This window comes from Babylonia areolata, chromosome 23, assembly GCF_041734735.1.
Source record: "Babylonia areolata isolate BAREFJ2019XMU chromosome 23, ASM4173473v1, whole genome shotgun sequence".
Lineage (NCBI taxonomy): Eukaryota > Metazoa > Mollusca > Gastropoda > Neogastropoda > Buccinidae > Babylonia > Babylonia areolata.
Window position 1 is genome coordinate 28,705,965 of NC_134898.1, and position 18,665 is coordinate 28,724,629.

Consider the following 18,665-nt stretch of genomic DNA (forward strand, 5'->3'; position numbering starts at 1 on the left):
ACTGAAAATCCAAACCATAGCATACCAAATGGCATTCATAATCTTGATTTTGCATCAAAAATGAAGAATGCATGATATGGCAAAAAGATCTGAAAGAATATACAAAGAAGAAAAAAAAATAGGAATGACCAAAAAGTTCACAATTTTCAATGCAAGGAAGTTTGAGGGCATATATCTGTACAAACACAGTTTCACTGTCATCTCTGGACATCCATCCCTATCTTAACTTCTTTCACAAGGAAAGAGTCATTTCACAGAGGTGAAAAGAAGACTGTCAATCAATTTAATGAAAAAGAACAGTTCTATTCCCAAATGAGCATGATTCCTGACAAAACCAAAAATAAATTTCAATGCTAACACACAGAATCATGCACTTAACTATGCAGATGTATGAGAGAGAAAGACAGACAGTGCTTAAGGTAAATATCAACTGATGTTCAGTAAAGCTTGGGATGCCCTAGTTTATCAGGATGGTAAGAGAACACAACTGGTTTGTGAATGCCTTCACAATGTTACCACACATACTGGCATAATGATGGTGATGATGAACAGTCATCACCTACTTTGAGCAGTAGTTACCTGCACATCAGAACCAGCAGAACCACTTTTGTTCAGGACAGACTCTTCCCACACCTGATTATCACTGAATGTCCATCCTGAATCATCAGCAGGGTATACAAGCATCAATCTGATACAGAATGGCCTGAGCATACATAGTCAAACAACACCTTTGTACAAAGGTATCAATTCTGTACTATGGCCAAAAGCAGTACAGGTGGTTTAATCTATGACTGACAATTGTAGAAAAAAACAACAAATCTGGCCATCAAATGAATGGAAAACCTTCAAAACATCACACAAACTTACAACTGCAAAACAAATACCATAAAACATTATATGACAAGTTCAAACTGGTTCTCCATAGTTTGTTCTTTCCCTTCGTTTCTCTTTCAGGTTCTAACAAATCATAAAACCCGATCTTCTATTATTCTGGTTAAATTCTTATGAGATATTTTTTGGAACATTGTTGAGAGGGGACGGGTGGGGGGTGGGGGTGGGGGGAGACTGTATTTGTTTCCTTCTCTTGCTCTGTTTGCTTTCTACAATAAAATCAAGGACAACCAGTATATATGCTGCTTGATCATGTCAATAACATGAATAAAGAGGGGAAAAAAAAGGTGAGGGTTGCCAATTATTCCAAAGAGCACTTTCTCTAGTCTGACACTGTGAGAAGTTCAAACTGAAAAAAAAAAGTACTTGAACAACCGATGGAAATTAAACTGCAATACAGAATTAGAAAGCATGCACCCAAAACAATAGCACCAAAATAAAAACCAAAAAAATATTATGGCATGTAAACTGCAACAAAGTGCACCAGTTAATGCAAATTTCAAACGTCTTGCTTTACAAACAAATGACTTGCTTATTTTAAAGAAACAAACCACACACATCCACAATGTTGGGTAATCATAGAAAATTAATGATTTTACAGACAATTGTCCAAAATACTAAGTAGAAAACACAAAACTCAGTTTATGAGAAACCCTGTTTTTTGTCAAATGAATGTATTATTTCCCTCTGAAGATAAAAATGTCAGGTGAAGTAAACAACATATCATAAAAGTAGATAGAAATGTTCTATTTAAAACACATTTTTCTCCCTGAATGTGGAAGTCTCAGACCTGCTATCCAGGATTGTGGATATGCATGTTTCTCAACTGCTTCAACTTAAGAAGAAAAAAAAAAAAAGGGAGAAAAAAAAAAAGAAAGAAAAGGAGAAGAAAAAAAAGAAGAGAAAAGACAATCTAAATGCCTGGGAACTTCAAACAAATCAGTTAAGAGTTGTGATGTATTTTCAAGAATAAAATGCAGCTGCTCTTAATGTTATTACATCTTTGTTTATGTTTCGTTTTGGACAGAATAGTAGTATTTCTTCCCACCAAATAGCAAAATGATGCACAACGAATAAGAAAATGCAACAAGAAAACATCAATGATGAAAAATTTTTTTTGGTCATAACTTCTAACTGTTCAAAAAAAAAAAGAAAAAAAAAGGGGTGGGGGGGGGGGGGGGGGGGGTGAATTTAAACAGGGAAATACAATCACCGGATCTAAGCATAAACACAATAAACAAATCAAAACAGAGGTTTATGCGTAGATTCTGTTTCCCATACAACATAGGTCAGCTGGCCAGTAAAATGATAAAGGGATTCAGCTCCTGTTCAAGGTATGATCACTTGACTGCTCAATGTCTTCTCAATGACCACCAACACAATCGTCACCACAGTAGAAACCAAACAGCTAAACTGTGATATATTATGTCTGTCATCAACGTATTCCGCACACACACACACACACATATAAAGGAAAATCTGATTGAGATGAATATCCTCCTTTGTATCCATCTTAACGAAAATCTTTACAATACCTGCATGTGTTCATTATTTAAACTGTATCTGATTTCTGCATGAAGCTGCATCTCTCTAACCTGTATCAAGTGGCACATAAATAAAAGAATATGGATGTATACACAATGACAAACACAAGGCACACAACTCTGTGCAAACCCAAAATCCTGCCGAAGATGGGAAAGAAAGACAGCAAGGGATGTGATGGGCAGGTGGTACGGTTGGTGCACGGGTGTTCTCTTGTGACATTTCTATTGATATGTTTCAGTTCTGGGGGATTGGGTGAGAGAATAGGAGTGGAGGTGTTCTTCTAAACATTATTACTACTGATATGTTATCCTACATATGTGAACAACAGAAATGTATTGTACTGTATTGGTCTTTTGTCAAAATAGAATTCTCAGTGTGACACTGGGCTGCTCTCCCTTGGAAGAGTGCATCACTACAATGACAGCATTACTCTTTTTTTTCCCCCTGCCTGCGAGAGTATTTGTTTTCCTATCAAAGTGGAGTTTTCAACAGAATTCTGCCAGGGACAAAACTTTTGTTGTTGTGGGTTCTTTTACATGTGCTATGTGCATGCTGCCACAGGACATCACTTTATCGACTACATGTACTATTCAAGGTCTTGTGCAGGGGGAAAAATACTGGCAAGTGTTGGGATCGAACCAGTGTTCTCAGATTCTCTCGCTTCCAAGGCAGATGCGATACATCTAGGCCAACACTCATTATATTTACTGCTACTATTTGCCAGAGGTTATAGTTTCTCACTACCCAGACACAAGGTAAAACAAATCTGTTGAAAAAACAGCCCCTTTGATATTAACTTAAAGATTAAAAAATCATCAAAAAACAACAACAACAAAAAACAGAGAAAGAACCAATCCTTTCATATCACACCAATAATTCTAGTTCTTTCTGAACAGCAAGAAAAGAAAGGTTGCTCGGTGTCTTTCCAGTTTGGTTTGTTGTTGTTTTTAAAACTAACTGTGGTGGAAAAAGTGGGGAGCAAAGAAAGGGAGGGTTAAGGGGGTAAAGGTAGCAAAGAGAAAACTGTAGATTAGTAATTCCACAAAAGGAAAAACTGAACATGTCTCCCGATAAAGGCTCACCAGCCATTTAAATGATTATCATATTGCTGGCAACCAATGTTAACAATAAAGCAATGCATAAATAAAATCTTCATTCTCCACAATGTATTACAAATAAAAGCTTCAAACAGTATAAATGAATACTAAGCAAGAAGAATAGTAATCACTTTCTGTCAAGCATCAGATATTACAAATTAACAGCAAGGCTTAGTTTCAGCAGCAGCGCAAGTAATTCACAATGAACAGTCCCTATTGTACGCTGGAAAAAAAAAAAAAAAAATATATATATATATCTTAGTGTGGTAAAGATCATTGAGTATCACGACTGAGAATTGATGTCAAGCAGCAGAGACCAAGAAACAAAATAAACACATTTTACCATACAGTACTCTGTGACTGCATGGAAATCTTGACATGCTGGCAACAAACCTTATCTTTTTTGCCAAGTGTTTTCAAAAACAACAACTGCATATCAGATTGTTGACAACATCCTATTTTCAGTTTACACTTCAGTAGTATAAGTATGGAAGAAGCCCAGACTTTGACGCACAACCAACAGAGCTGCAGTAACTGGGTGAACTATTCTTCTTTGAGGTGCTCCAGTGGTTCTTCAGACAGTCTGTTGTGAAGAAGGCTTTGGCAAGCTTCAACAAGTTCATCAACCAGAGTGCTTGTTTTTTCCCCAAGGCCTGATGCATAACTGAATCATTTTGAATACAAGGACCTTAGGCATTCCAATGATATCCATTTGATTTAAATCACTGCAGTCAAAATCATCACAAGTCGTTTTTTTAATCACTGCAGTTGAAATTAAACTCACACTTATAACAACAGTCATCTATATGGTATGACTTCATAAGGAATTAACTAAACTAAATGCAGATGTAACATCATCTTGTCCAACTGTTTAGCCACTTCCTTCCACAGACCATATGTTTGACCAAGACAGTCAACTGGAAAACAGCATGCATCCTGACTGCAATCCAAACAAGAGAGTGAATGTAACAAAGAGAGAGAGAGAGAGAGAGAGAGAGAGAGAGAGAGAGAGCATGTACTTGTATGCATTTGTAATCAAATAAAATTTGTTCTAGAAGTGGAGAGTTACTGGCAAGTCAATGGTGGCCGTATAATGAAAAGAAAAAAAAGAAAGATTCTGACCACTTTTTCAAAATTCAAAACATCATACTAAAAACCACTGTACTTCATTTCAATTAATCACAACCTCCTTCCCCTTCAAAATGTAAAAAAAAATAATGATTTTCACTTGTCTTGAAAAAACAATTCTGACAAATCCATCAAAAAAATAGTGATCAATACACTCACTTAGCATCTATTGGGGAAGGAGACTGAGAACAAAATGGCTCGGCACTTTTAGTGAAAATTAGTACTGGTATCAAACAAAAAATCTCATGTTTATGTTGTGACTAAATTCATTTGTGAAATAAATGCGCAATTTTAAAAAAAGAAGAAAAGGTCTGGGGTATATAACTCAGTTAGAACTACTGATAGAAAAGAGCAGGGGTAGTCACAGCGTCTGATATGACTGGTGTGCAATGGTTTTCAGAATGACTGGCAAATACAACTGATCTGCCAAGAGCATCTAAAATTAACAGAAAGTTTAACGAAAATGTAAATGCTTGTCTGGCATTGCATACTGTACATAGTAAAGATCAGATCTGTTCTTCTCGTAAAGAAAAGTGGAAAGGAAACAAACACACTTTGAGATCCAAAGTACACAGGGAACCCACACTGATTTCAATACCACATCTGACTTATGTTTAAGAAAAGAGGAATTAATAATCAGGATGGAACACACAGACACACACCACCAGGAGTAAATGCTTCTAGTGATCAAGTCACCAAATGAATTCATGTTCACATGACACAATTTGCAACCATGCCTACTGAATACAAAAAGCAACATAAAGGGTCTTGCTCCTCTCTTTCCACACACACACACACATATACACACCACAAACTCATGTATTCAAAACAAAGTGTGTATTTCTCTACACACTAACATACCCCAATATCTATTAACTGGTTTAAGTAGCTGTTGCCATCAAACAAGTGTAACAAAAACCATACAAATCATACAAAAATATAACCAACAAGCTTTTACAGAGATCAACTGCTGAACAGTTCAAAACATGACGCCTTCAAAACAGCAGACAAGCTTCTTTTGTGTTACCAATAATTCACACATTCTGTTTCAAGTCAAAATCAGTGATGTGAAAAATCTGTTTTACATTGTTAACCAGTGTCTAACAAAGACTGATTCCTTATACACATCCACACCAGCAGTGTCAAATTCTACCAGAAATAAAGTGGTTGCAAACATATCTGCTCTTGGCAACTATCATCTTTTACATTTAAATACAGTTTACAGAATGATGTTTTTGTCAGACACGACTGGCAACCGTACTGAATAATTGAAAGCATAACAGTATTAACCCAGATTTGCAAGGATAACTACTTATCGCAAAATGTTTATAATGATGATCAGGTGATGAGAAACTTAAGTGAGAGACAAGCATAAGGCAAGAAAGCTCTGTTCGTCAGTGTTAAGATCAACAACATTGTGATAAAGATTGTGGAAGCAGAAAACATTACTGTACCTTTCAGAAATCAATGGCATGTTGACAGAAACAGTGCAGGAAGGATCTTTTGGAGAGGTCTGAAAGACTAGGAGTATAAAGATTCCAACTCCTTTTCACCCATTACATATTGAATGAAGAACTAAAGTCCACAAGGACAACAGAACATTGTCTGAAACCAGTCATGCAGCAAATAACACAAAAAAGTTAGATATGTTTCCCAGTTCATGTGGTTTTAACAAAAAGTCCTTTTTAATGCTGGTTTGTTTTGTATTGTTTTGTTGTTTTTCTTGCTTTCTTTCTTGGACACTTCACCTTGAATCAAATTCATGTAACCATCTTCTTTTCACTCTCAGTAAAGGAAAACATGAACTGTCACAAGCACATTGATTAAAGCCACAGGTGTAAGGGTTACTAGAAAAGTGTAGCATGGAACTGGAAACCAATCTCTCACACTGCAATTTCAGACCTGACTACCACTTTTATTTTTCTGCAACAGCCAACAGAAAATCCTGTGACAAAGTTAGGGATATGTTTAGGTTTCTACAAGTAATTCATTGTCTTTCCACTTAATTTGTGTGATGTGCCCTTTTTTTTTCTTTTTTCTTTGTTAACTTGGTACTCTGTGACAGACATCTGTCTCAGTGTCTGTCAGTCATTTCATCAACTTTGTGTGATGTTTTTCTTTCTTTTTTTTTAACTTGGTACTTTGTATCTGACACCAGTTTCTCAGTCCCATCTAATTTCAGTACTACTTTCAGTAGACAGATCTATCAGTTAACAATAATGAATGCCATTAGTCTAAACCTGACAGATTTCATGGTCTATCTAATAGCACAAACTGCACTGAAACTGTCCCACAGTTTGCAAGAAAAAAATTATAAAGAATAAAAAGTTGACCACATGCTTTTATAGCTTCCAAGACCATTTGATATTGAATCAAATCCAGATCAAAATGATAGATCACTGTCAACAGACATTTTTAAGTTATGCACTCATGTGATTTAACTTCACCAAAATCTGCTGAATTATTTGTGAGAACTGACTGTCCATAGATTATACACATTTCAATCACTCCACACAAACACATTTGTACACTGTGACAAAGCTCCCCTATCAAAGTCTTTATAGAACAGCAAAAAAAAAACAACATTGGGAAAACCAATATTTCACTTGAACAAAGAAACACAATTTAAAGAAAATACACACAAAAAACAAAAGAAAACAAAAAAAAACAACAAAGGTCGAAATGGCAGGATTGTATAATAAAAAAATAAAAAGAAAAAATAAAAAAATAAAAAAAGATCTGTTGTGACAGCAAGTAAATTATGACCAGAATAATCAGGTCGAATACAAATCAAAAACTGTTAAGTGCAAATAAACTTTGTATCAAACATTCCCAATCTATTGTTTCGATTATTCAACTGAAGATTCAAATTAAAAAATGCTGACTACAAAACCAAGAAAGGAAGGGGGAGGGGTGGGGGAAGAATGGTGGGATAATGCTGATAAATAAATATCGCACCTGAATCAGCCTGCTTTTAACATGAGGTCTAAAAGTATCTATGGGAGATATGGAGGGATAATACTGACCAATTAAAATCACTCCTGTATCAGCCCATTTCACAAACATGTTTAAACTGCAAGTCTACATAGGACGGTGCACAGAATGATAATGCCTCATGCTGGCTTCATGATGATAATCTGCATGTTCTATTTACTCTACGTACACCTCCTTGCAGTATCACAGACGTGTGTGGGAGAGAGAGAGGGGTGGGGGGAAAGAATGGAGGGAGAAAGAGATAATGAACTGACAAGGAATGGGTCTGAAGAGTGCATGATGAATACCTGTTTGCTTTTTGTACTGGCTTTTTTTTTTCTTTTTTTTTCTTTTACATTAAGGAGACAAGTCACACCTTTGATTTTTAATCAAAGACACAGTGTCTATTGCTTGGAATCAGACATGACAATATTTTGTTGCAGTGTACCCGAACTGACAGACAGCCATAGTATGCAAATCTTCTTTCCTACTTCTATATCAGTGTGGCAGTGATTCTGTTTTACCCGATTCCTGTATATCATTTGATGGAGTCTCGCATGGATAACTTGTTAATTCTGAATCTGATATTTCACTTGGTACCAACAAAGTTTTGTAACAATTTTATGTCTTTGACATGACAAAAAGTATCTTTTCAAATACAAATTACAATGGAATAAGTGGGACTGCCCTTTATACTGCAAGAGCAGAAGAAAGACATTATCTAAGTTTTGCTGATTGGGATTTTCTATGCTTCACTGGGTACATAACTCTTATTTTTTCCCATTTTTCCTCTCTTTTGACAGTCTTGAAATTGTGTGTGTGTGTGTGTGTGTGTTTATATGTGTGTGTGCTTGTGCTTACATGAACAGCCATAGGCCATGCATGTAGGTGTGTGTATGTTTGTGTGTGTGTGTGTGTGTACTGATGTGTGTGGGTGGGTGGGTGCATACAGCAATATTTGTACATAATGCTTCTTTTTGAATTAGTTGTGTTTAGAGCCAAAAGGCCCACAGCGTGTATGTGTGCGTGTGTGTGTGTGTGTGTGCAGATCCACCCTTTTTTTTCTTTTTGTGCGCTTAGAGTTGATTTCATCAAGATTTTGCGCCTTGTAAATACCATAATTATTATTATTACATTTCAGAGCGTAAAGGCATAACTGGGATTCTCCATTACACTGACAAAATGTAGAAGAGAGAGAGAGAAGGAGAGAGAGAGAGGGGGGGAGAGAGAGAGGTCAGTTGATGTGCATATCATCTAAGCATGAAATTTTGCCAGTCTTCTCCAGAATGACAAGTAAAATCCATGCAAAATTAAGCTGTAAGCAGATCTGAGGTTCTCTGTATTGTAACATGTTATTCTGACCATTCAAACCACTTGTCAAATAGCATGCTTGAACAGCCAAAGCTGTTGCCATAGCAAAAATTTACAACAGTTTTTTGTTCTCAACGTTTCTTTCAGTTTCATTGCTTTCTTGCTTCTAAAATCAAAATATAAAATAATAATAATAATGAAATAAAATAAATTACACACACATATATTTTTTCTTTTCTTTTTTAAAACACATAATATTAATTATATTTCTTCTTTTCTTTTTCAAAGTACTTTGCTTTCAATTATCTGATGCAGCCTACCATATCTACATAATTTTTAACAGTGCCAGCCTACCAACTAGCTTTACAATAAAAAATGGCATAATTACACTTCTTGCAGCAATTCAAGATCATGGATCCACCTGTGAATCATATATAATGTCTTGGTCACATGTCTGATTGACTTGTCAAGTACGGTTTGCTAAATTTTCACGGATGATCCTGATGGCATTTTCAAATCACACGCTAACATGCACTGAACACGCCATGTCGAGGAGTGGAGGGTGGAGGGAGTGAGGATGTGGGGCAGGTGAAACAGATCATGTGACAGAATCATTCATGTCAGAAAGCTACTACAATGTATGTACAAAAGGCCTTTTTCACCCCAAAGACTGATCTGTATCGATTTCAGCACACAATTCTTCAAATCCTAAGTCTTTTCATAACATTAACAGTTATTAACAAGCTGCAAAACCATTCTATTCTTTTTATGACACAGTGACAGCTTTTTTTCAGGCATACGAGACTGAGGGCTGATGTCCTAAAAACACCAATACAGCATGGCACCCATCCATCATTATGCAAACAAAAAAAGCTAAACATTTTGATTCAAACTCATGAAGACATTCTAACTATGAAACCACCTGTAAACACTCTGTCAACAACTTTTCCCTTCGAGCAAAGACAGACCAATGGTAGTGGACATTCCCTTCACAGGCTGACTGCTCTCTGAAACAAAAATTAAACATATTCTACATCATCATGTCTATGAATATATTAGACAAAGATAATCTGTGTGTGTGTGTGTGTGTGTGTGTGTGTGTGTGTGTGTGTGAGAGAGAGAGAGAGAGAGAGAGAGAGAGAGAGAGAGAGAGAGAGAGAGAGAGAGAGAGAGAATGTGTGTGTGTGTGTCTGTGTGTGCGCGTCACACTCATGTGTGTGTGCATGAGCATGCGTTCGTGCATGCATGCAATGATGCATGCATGTGTCTGTCTATCTGTGTGTGCAAGTGCGGTATGCATGCAGTTCATATATCGTGTATTCTCCCAGAGGAAAAAAGGGTTCCAAACAAAATAAAAATGAGAAACCTGTCATTCAATTCTGATTCAACAGCAATACAAATGCGCAACATCACTATATGTACAAGTCACTTTTCATCTGAATTTATTTGTTCATTACTATAATCATGTGAACATACTTGCATCTATTCATTTCTTTTTCTTCCAGAAAAAAAAATGCACTGCAGACCTTTTTATGAAACAAACCATCCAACATGATGAGCTACATGCCATGTGATCAATATCTGGGTTAAAATTGTTTACAAATGCACACAATATCTTGCTTACACACTCATTCTGACCAGTTAAACAAGTGACCATTGTCACTGTGCACTGATGGGTCATTAACAAACCATCCAACATGATGAGCTACATGCCATGTGATCAATATCTGGGTTAAAATTGTTTACAAATGCACACAATATCCTGCTTCCACACTCAATACAAAAATGTTTCACACTAACTTATTTTTGCGCACACATAGACACACATACAGAGAACATACTTCATGCCACAGTATGGTCTCTTGACAATATATGACTTCAGCAGAGTAAAAAAAAAAAAAAAAAGAAAAGAAAAAAGGAAAGGACACATACGCACTGAGATTTTTTTTTGCACATTTTGCCTAAGAATGAATACCACAAATTAACTGGGACAAAAACAACTTTGTCTTGAATGTGACACATGCTGTATATCAGTATTTGACAGAGAGGTCTGATCAGCGTGTTGGGTTTAAGCAAAGGTCAGGCATTTGCTGCCTTTAATCTTTTTTCTTTTTCTTTTTTTTAAACATTTTTTATATTCAGCAGATGTGTAGCGTATATGGATCAATCTGCACGCTCTGCCACCTCCTTCAAACTGAAACTTACAGTAATTTTCTCTCTACATTACTTGCAGCTGTATGCCAATATCCCCCCTGCTCCTTTTATCAGCAAAACAAATGTTACCTCCCCCTACTATCAAACAGAACCAGTGCTGAAGTGTGGGAAAAACAGGTTATTCCTGAGCTCACCTGGCAACAACATGGGTGACTGCCTCTGTTCTGTTGGCACTGTGTCACAGGCCATGCCGTCCGTCTGCAGATAACTGCTGCCAATGAAGTCTCCAGCATTTGCTGTTTGAATCTCTGGCGTCTCTGCACTGGGACTGCTGGCGGGCTGTGTATGCAAGGCACCGTGATCTTGTCCTTTTGAGTCACCCTGTGGTTCTCTCTCCTCACTGTTTTGTGTGTTAGCTGTGGCATCAGGATCCTCCTTCACAACACACAGTTTTTTTCTGTCTGTACTGTCCTCAGTCTCGTGACTTTCCACTTGCAGCGGCTGAGCACCACTGCTGCCACACTCTGTCCTGTGGCCTGGCTCTTCCTTGGATTCCTCCCCAGTCTCCTTGTGGGGACTGTCCTCTGCTTCAGTTTTCATCTGTTCACAGGAAACACTCAAAATCCCATCATGACACTCAGTTTTAATGTGTGAGTGTTTGTATGATACATCATCATTGACATGCACAGGAAAAAGTGTCTGATCTGTTTCCAGTTTTATTGCTTTTTTTAGATCACAGTCTTCAACTTCTTTCTTCACACATGACTCATGTTTTATGATGTGGTTAGAATCAGAGGGAGGGGTAGGTGAGATGTTCTTTTCTTCAGGAGCTGCCTCCTCACACTCATCTCCCTCCACCTGTGAATCAACACGATCAGCAGTATGCACAAAGCAAGGGTCGTCAGGTGGTGTCCCTTTAGCTATTCTTCGACAGCGAGGGCCCTGAAGTCGACGTGGCGGGGTCACTGGACATTTTCCTCCTGTCCTTGACCAGTCACTGACCTTGACTCTCTCATTCACCTTCACTTTCACTTTGTCTACTTTTACAAGCATTACTCGGTTGCCTTTGAACTTCCCTACCACAATGTAATGTACTCCCTCTATCAGCGGGTCACCTTTCTTTTTCCTTTTCTTCTCTTTCTGGTTGTGGCTTTGCCGCAGTCTCGGAGAGGTTTTCTTTTCAAACCCACGGTCCAAATATTTGGAGAAAGCATGGGCATCATAGTTTACTGATGAACGTTTCCTACGTTTGATTTCAGTCGGACTTTGATGCCTGCTGCTTTTTCGTTTCCGTCCACTGCGCCGTGACCTGCAGGGCTGATAATCATCTGACGACTCTTCATTATTGCTGTTCTCCTCTCCACTATCACTGTCACCATCTGACCATAACTGAACCGAGGAACGTCGCACATTCTGGCGTGAACAGGGCTTGACAGCATTCCTCTGTTGCTGCTTGTCCTTGTATGAACTGCCAGGGCTTTTATCTTTCAAAATACATTTACCGATAGATGTTTTCTGATCTTTCATGTCACAGTTGTCATTCATATTCTGAGGAACAGCATGGTCAACTTTATCATCAAAACTGTGACGTTTCGATTTTGTGTGCTTGGCACGGTTAGCGTTGAAGCTCTTTGTATTTTGGACTGCTGCGTTCCGTTCTGTGGTGTCTGTGCTATTTTCCAATGAATTTGTTTCTGGCCTGTCAGACTGGAGGTTCTGGGCAGAGTGCTCAGAAGGTTCACAGACTTTCGTGGTCAAAGCCTGACAGGCCGCCTGCTGTAAAAAAGATTGCTGTTCAGGTGTGTGTAAATCATGGCTGCTGACAGAGGAGTCCCTATTTTCAGGACAACCGCTGTCACTTTCACTCTTGTCCCCCTGCTGGTTCTGATGGCCCGATGTCAAGGAGTACTGTCCCTGCTGATTGACTGACTTGGGGGACTGTTCCAGCTGCCCTGAGGTTTGACAAGGGAGTCCCTGGCTGCTTGTCTCAGATGACACTGGACATGGCTGATTCCCTTGTTCTCTGGAACTGTATGCTGACTGACCTGAGAGTGGAGGGACATTGTTCGCCTGGCCGGGAGGACAAGGAAACTGGCCAGACTGGTGACCAAACTGGCTGGGCTGGAAGAACTGGCCTGGCTGCTGCTGAGATGGTGGCATGAAGGAGCCATGCTGGTTAGGGGAGTACATAGGGGAGGAATGGCCCCCAAACTGGGTCGGCCCAGGGCCCGGTCCAGGACCATGGGGTGATGCAGAGGGCAGGGTGGGGGCGGGACCAGCAGCGCTGTACCCCCCACTGGGCTCAAACCTTGATGGGACCCCACACTGCACATACTGCTGAGTCTCCAGAGGCAGTCCTGACACCTCACCTCCTGGCTGTTGCTGCTGCTGCTGCCCTACACCAAACCCAGGTGGGCACATCCCTTTCCTCCCTGCACCAGCTGGCCCATACCCCGAGGCACGGTAGTTACAGGGATACTGACCGTGGCCCATGTTGCTGTAGTTGTGTGGAGGTGGTGCTCCAGGGTAAGGAAAATGCTCAGTTCCCATGCCAAAGTGGGGGGTAAACTTGCCACCAGCGTTGCTGTGATGACCTGAGGGAGAGAAAGCAGCAGGCTGGTTGAACCCACCACTGCCGTAGTGGGTGAAACCCTGAGGATACGACTGACCTTGGCTCATGGGACCCATGCCTCCCTGAGCAGTAGAAGGGGAGGAGCCTGTGGTGGCAGACTGACACTGAGCTGTGGACACAGAAGGCTGTGATGTGAAAGCATGTGCTGACTGAGACCAGTTGCTGTAGGGGTACATGCCAGAGGCAGACGGATGCTGGAATCCTGGCCCTCCACCCATCCAAGAGCCATAGTTGTACGCCTGACCCCCCTGGCCAGCACTCCAAGCCTGTGACTGGTTGCAGTTCTGCCACTGCTCCCCCCACTGAGCTGATCCACTGTTGGGGTAGTTCCACATCGCCCCTGCCCAGGACTGGGGAGGAGGCTGACCACTCTGCCACTGATCTGCCCCAGAGCCACTGGCTCCCCTCTGAGCTGGATACTCTACCTTGACTGAAGGCCGCCGGTCACGGTCCAGAGCTTGCCACGACTGGCTGTTGGTGCAGTCCCCTACCTCAGTCTGGATGGTAGGGGTGTGGCTGGTGGGTGTTGACTGCAAACCAGGGGAACCTCTCTGCATCTTCTCACTGTTGGCTTTATCCATCACCTCCCCAACATGGGGATTGTGCAAAGATGTCTGAGAACACCCTTCGGCCGTTAGCTTTGGTACTGGCTCGCACTGTGGTTCCAACTGGCGACGTAACTCTGTCCTTTCATGACTTGAAGACTGAACCCTGTTTTGACTGTCTTCCGTTCCCACACCAGGCAAAGGGCACAACAGCTCACCTGTCTGGGGGTCAATCAAGGAATTGTGCTCCTCACTGCAAATGCCAACATTACCTGAACTGCTAGTTAGAGAAGTTTCTGGCTTCATCATCATGTCTTTTGCAGACAACCGCTTCAGTCGAACCAGTTCACGTCCAATTTTTAAGAGGCTGTACCTTCGTGCATCCATCGGGTGCATTCGCACTAACTTCACATCTGAGGACGCTTTGTTTGGAAAGATGGCACGCATCTTGAACCTCTTGTAGACAGGAGTTGGGACGTGGAAGGTGAAGGTATAAGCAGCACAGGGGATGGGGGTCACTGGAGGGCTGTTGACTCTGTCATCTGACATGCGCCGGCTTGTGTTCAGAGTCAGACCCAACTTCTTCATCCTGCTTTGTTTACCAAGCCGCTCAGAACCCGAAAAACCCGTACTAGACACAGCCCCTGAGCTACTCTCCTTTTTACTGCTGCGAGTCCCTGACACAGTTTCCTTCTTTGTGCTTTTACAGTCAGTCAGTAAAACAGACACATCTAAGCTGTCACAGCTGACCTCTTTGCTGCACATTACCACCTGTGCATCTGCTGCCTTCTCCTTCTTGCTTGGCTTTTCACGCGCTTCTGACAAATCAGTTGGCTGCTTGCTCTGGACCTCACTGTCCATAACCTGCTCTTCAGTGATGCTGGATTTGTTAGAACCCACGCTACTGCTGCCCATCAAGGGAGATGCTGCAGGGGTGAGCTGTTTAGCACTGCTCCCAAGGGCTTCATCCACAGATGAACTGCGTGGCAGGGAGGCCTGGGGAGAAGGAAGGTGTGGCTGCCACTTGGCTGGCCCCAACTTCACCTCCATAGGGCCCATCTCTTCATCCTGTCGATGGCTGGGGTTGGGAGAAGGGTCAGAGTGAGGCGTGGAGGAGGGTGTGGAATTGCGGGAAGTGGGGGTAGGTGTGCGGGCCATGGGATCTACATTAGACACAAAGTTGTAGAGACTGGACAGAGCCGAGGAGGCACCGCTACCAGCTGAAAACCCAAAAGGAGAGCTGAAACTGCCAGACCGTTTTTGTGGCTGCTTGAACTCTCGCCTGACTGCTTCATTCCCCTCTGGACCCCTGGTAGGTGAAGCGTAGAAATCTGAAGGGCTACAGTCCATAGACATGGCTCTCCTGCCAGACGGACCATGCGATGACAGTTCTCTGCTGCTGTCTGGGGCACTCAACAGGCCTTGTAATGTGGAGGGTGGGTTTCCACTGTCCTGCCACTGGTTCCTCTCACAAGGCAGGGTGTTCATCTGGCTCTGACTGCTCTGATCTGGTCCAGTAGAGATCTGCGACAGTCGTCTGTGTTGATCTGATGGAAAGGAATGAGCACTGCCCTGGCCTTGCTCCATCTGACTGTGACTGCTGTCCTGCAAGGGTCCAGGCTGTCTTTGCCCTGAAGGTATGTGGAGGTTCTGTGCCGGGACAGGGGGCCTCAGGCCATAAGGGCCGTGTGCATGTGGGGCAGGACCTGGATACCTCTGACCCACTGGAGAGTGGATGTTCTGGGCAGGGCCAGGGTATCTCGGCCCTGTCAGGTTCTGCGAACCATGCTGCACAGGGAAAGGCTGACTGTGTGCTGGTGGGTCTGGAATATTCTGCACACCACACTGCTGACTCCGCCCCATTGGCTTCTGAAAGCTGGGCATGGGACCGGGCTGTGTCTGTCCAGGTGGGGGGTGGTTACCTGCAATAACACCAGACTGGCAGAGTCCTCCTGCATTCTGAAAATGAGTCTGAGCAAAACCAGGATGTCTTTGTCCAGCCATGGCATCAGAGTGCATTGGGCTGAACTGACTGTGTCCCACAGGACTAGGGGTGCTATTCTGCATGGGCCTGGGTGCTCCCGGGAATGAGGAGGACCACCAGTTTGAAGACATGTCTCGAAATGAGCCTGCAGGTGCTGCATATGATGGTTTTGAAGACACTGAAGGACAGGAGCCTGAGTGTGTAGATCCTGAGGGAGTGACTTGCGATCCCAAAGAAACACCACTGGAAGACTGTGAGGGTGCAACATGTGGAGAATCAGCTGGTTTATCACCACCAGAACCAGTCACACTGTTCTGGCCAGACGCTGCAGGGACACTGACACAGGACTTCATGGATGCTTCAATGGGAGAATCTGAAGACAATGATCCAGAAGTGGTAGCACTTGTCAGTACATACTGGGAAGAAACAGGAGTAATGCTGGGAGAAACGACTAAAGTATCACATGATGCCACATTCTGTGAAGAACCTGGGGCAGATAATCCAGAACTGATGACATTAAATTCCATAGCCTGGGAGGCAGCAGCAGGTAAACCACTTGATGTACTAACTGAACTTCCAGCAGACTGACTGCTAACAGATACTGCAGGTGTGCACTGAGCAGATCCTGCAGGTGTATCCTGAGACATTCCTGAAGACAGCATTGGAGCGGACCCTGAAGACATGCCTTCCACGGGTTCTGAAAGCATACCACTGTTAGACCCTGGTGTTGTGTCTGGGACAGATCTGGAAGGTGTACCTTGGACAAAAGGCATAGTCCGAGTCAATGTCAAGGTTGATCTCTGGGCTGTTCCCTGAGCAGACACCGGAGGCATGCTAAGGTCTGGCCCTGTTTGCACATGAGGGACAGCCTCATTTAGATTACTCTGAACCGATTTGGGGGGCACGCTCTGGGCTGACCCTGCAGAAATACTATCTTCAGATCTTGCTTGAACAGACTGGGCAAAATGTGAGGGAGCATTACGGAGAGGTCCTGACGGTCCACTCTGGGCAGGTTCTGAAGGCTTGTTTTCAGCAGGTCCTGATCGTCTCCTTTCCACAAGTCCTGCTGACACACCTTCAGCTGCTGTAGTAGACCCTGAAGACCTACTCTGGACAGATCCTGAGGACACTGCAGATTCTGATGACACACTATGGACAGATGCTGATGGCATAACAGATCCTGTTGACATATTCTGCGCAGGTCCTGAAAGCAAAGCCGACTCCAGTGACATGCTCTGGACAGATCCTGAAGGCATAGTAGATACAGGTGACATACTTTGGGCAGGTCCTGAAGGGCCAGACCCTGAAGACATAGTGGAGAGTGGTGACATACTTTGGACAGGTCCTGAAGGCATTGCAGGACCTGAGGTCACAGTGGACACTGGTGACATTCTGTGGACAGGTCCTAAGGGCATGCCTTGGATAGTTCCTGCTGAGATGCTTGTGACAGTTCCTGATGACCTACTGTGTGCAGGAGCTGGGGGCATGCTTTGGACAGGGCCTGAGGGCATACCCTGAACAGGGCCTGAGGGCATACCCTGGACAGGACCTGAAGGCATACCCTGAGCAAACCCCCAGTTGTTGAGGACTGGGCCTGGATACTGCCACTCAGCAGACCCGCTAAACTGCCGGTCTTGTGGAGCGACACTGCCATCAGAATGTCGTCGCATGGCAGCTGCCTGCGGAGACATGAAGTGAGCATACTGCTGTGAGGTGGAAGTAGACTGTGGATGGACTGCAGGCCCACTGCTGGGGAAAGAAGGTGGGGACATTGGGGAACCTACAGGAGGGCTGAAGTTAGACTGCTGTCGACTGCTCAGCGTTCCATTCTGCCTGAAGGCGGGGCTGTACGGGTGGTGCCGGGGATAGGGGTAGTAGCCTTGGAAGCGATGCATGAATGGGTATGCACTGTGGGCTGCAGCAGACTGGCCCCAACCCCCTGATGCTGGGTGGTAGCCAGGGTACGGCGTCATGGAGGCCATGCTGGAAGCCATAGCAGACTCCCCCCACTGCTGTCTGTAGTACCCTCCCTGGTAGGGGAAGCCACCTTGCTGATGCCGATATGGTGACATAACACCCTGCTCTCGCGGCAGAGGGGTATCCCCTCCTGCTACCATCACAGGGCTCTGAACCTGAGGGCTACAGGATGGGTTGCTGCCTTCCCCTTGTGAGCTGCTGTCCTCACGGCCTGATCCACCTGAGCTCGTTCCCAGCTTTGAGTTCTTCCCTGTGGCACGCTTCTTGCTTTTCTTGGAGGCTGCAAAACAGTAAAACTTATGATGAGAGGTTTTGAATAAAGTGATTCTGCAGTTCAAACACAGTGTGATTACTTCATAGCAATATACTGAAAAATGTCTTTTGGAAGGTGATTTCAGTCAACCATGAGAAAAAACAAGATGACATTA

The 18,665-nt window shown here is 42.8% G+C and overlaps 1 protein-coding gene across 1 annotated transcript in view; it reads right to left on the reverse strand.

The window, feature by feature from the left end:
* Positions 1-2,058: 2,058 nt before the first annotated feature.
* LOC143297738 (uncharacterized) overlaps positions 2,059-18,665 on the reverse strand; it is a 31,478-nt gene continuing 14,871 nt past the window's right edge. Inside the window, exons 11-12 of the mRNA XM_076610187.1 lie at positions 11,294-18,517; positions 2,059-9,952 (exon numbers count right to left, since the gene is read on the reverse strand). Coding sequence (XP_076466302.1) covers positions 9,882-9,952; positions 11,294-18,517 — 7,295 coding nt within the window. The 3' untranslated portion in view covers positions 2,059-9,881. The remainder of the gene's footprint in view (positions 9,953-11,293; positions 18,518-18,665) is intronic.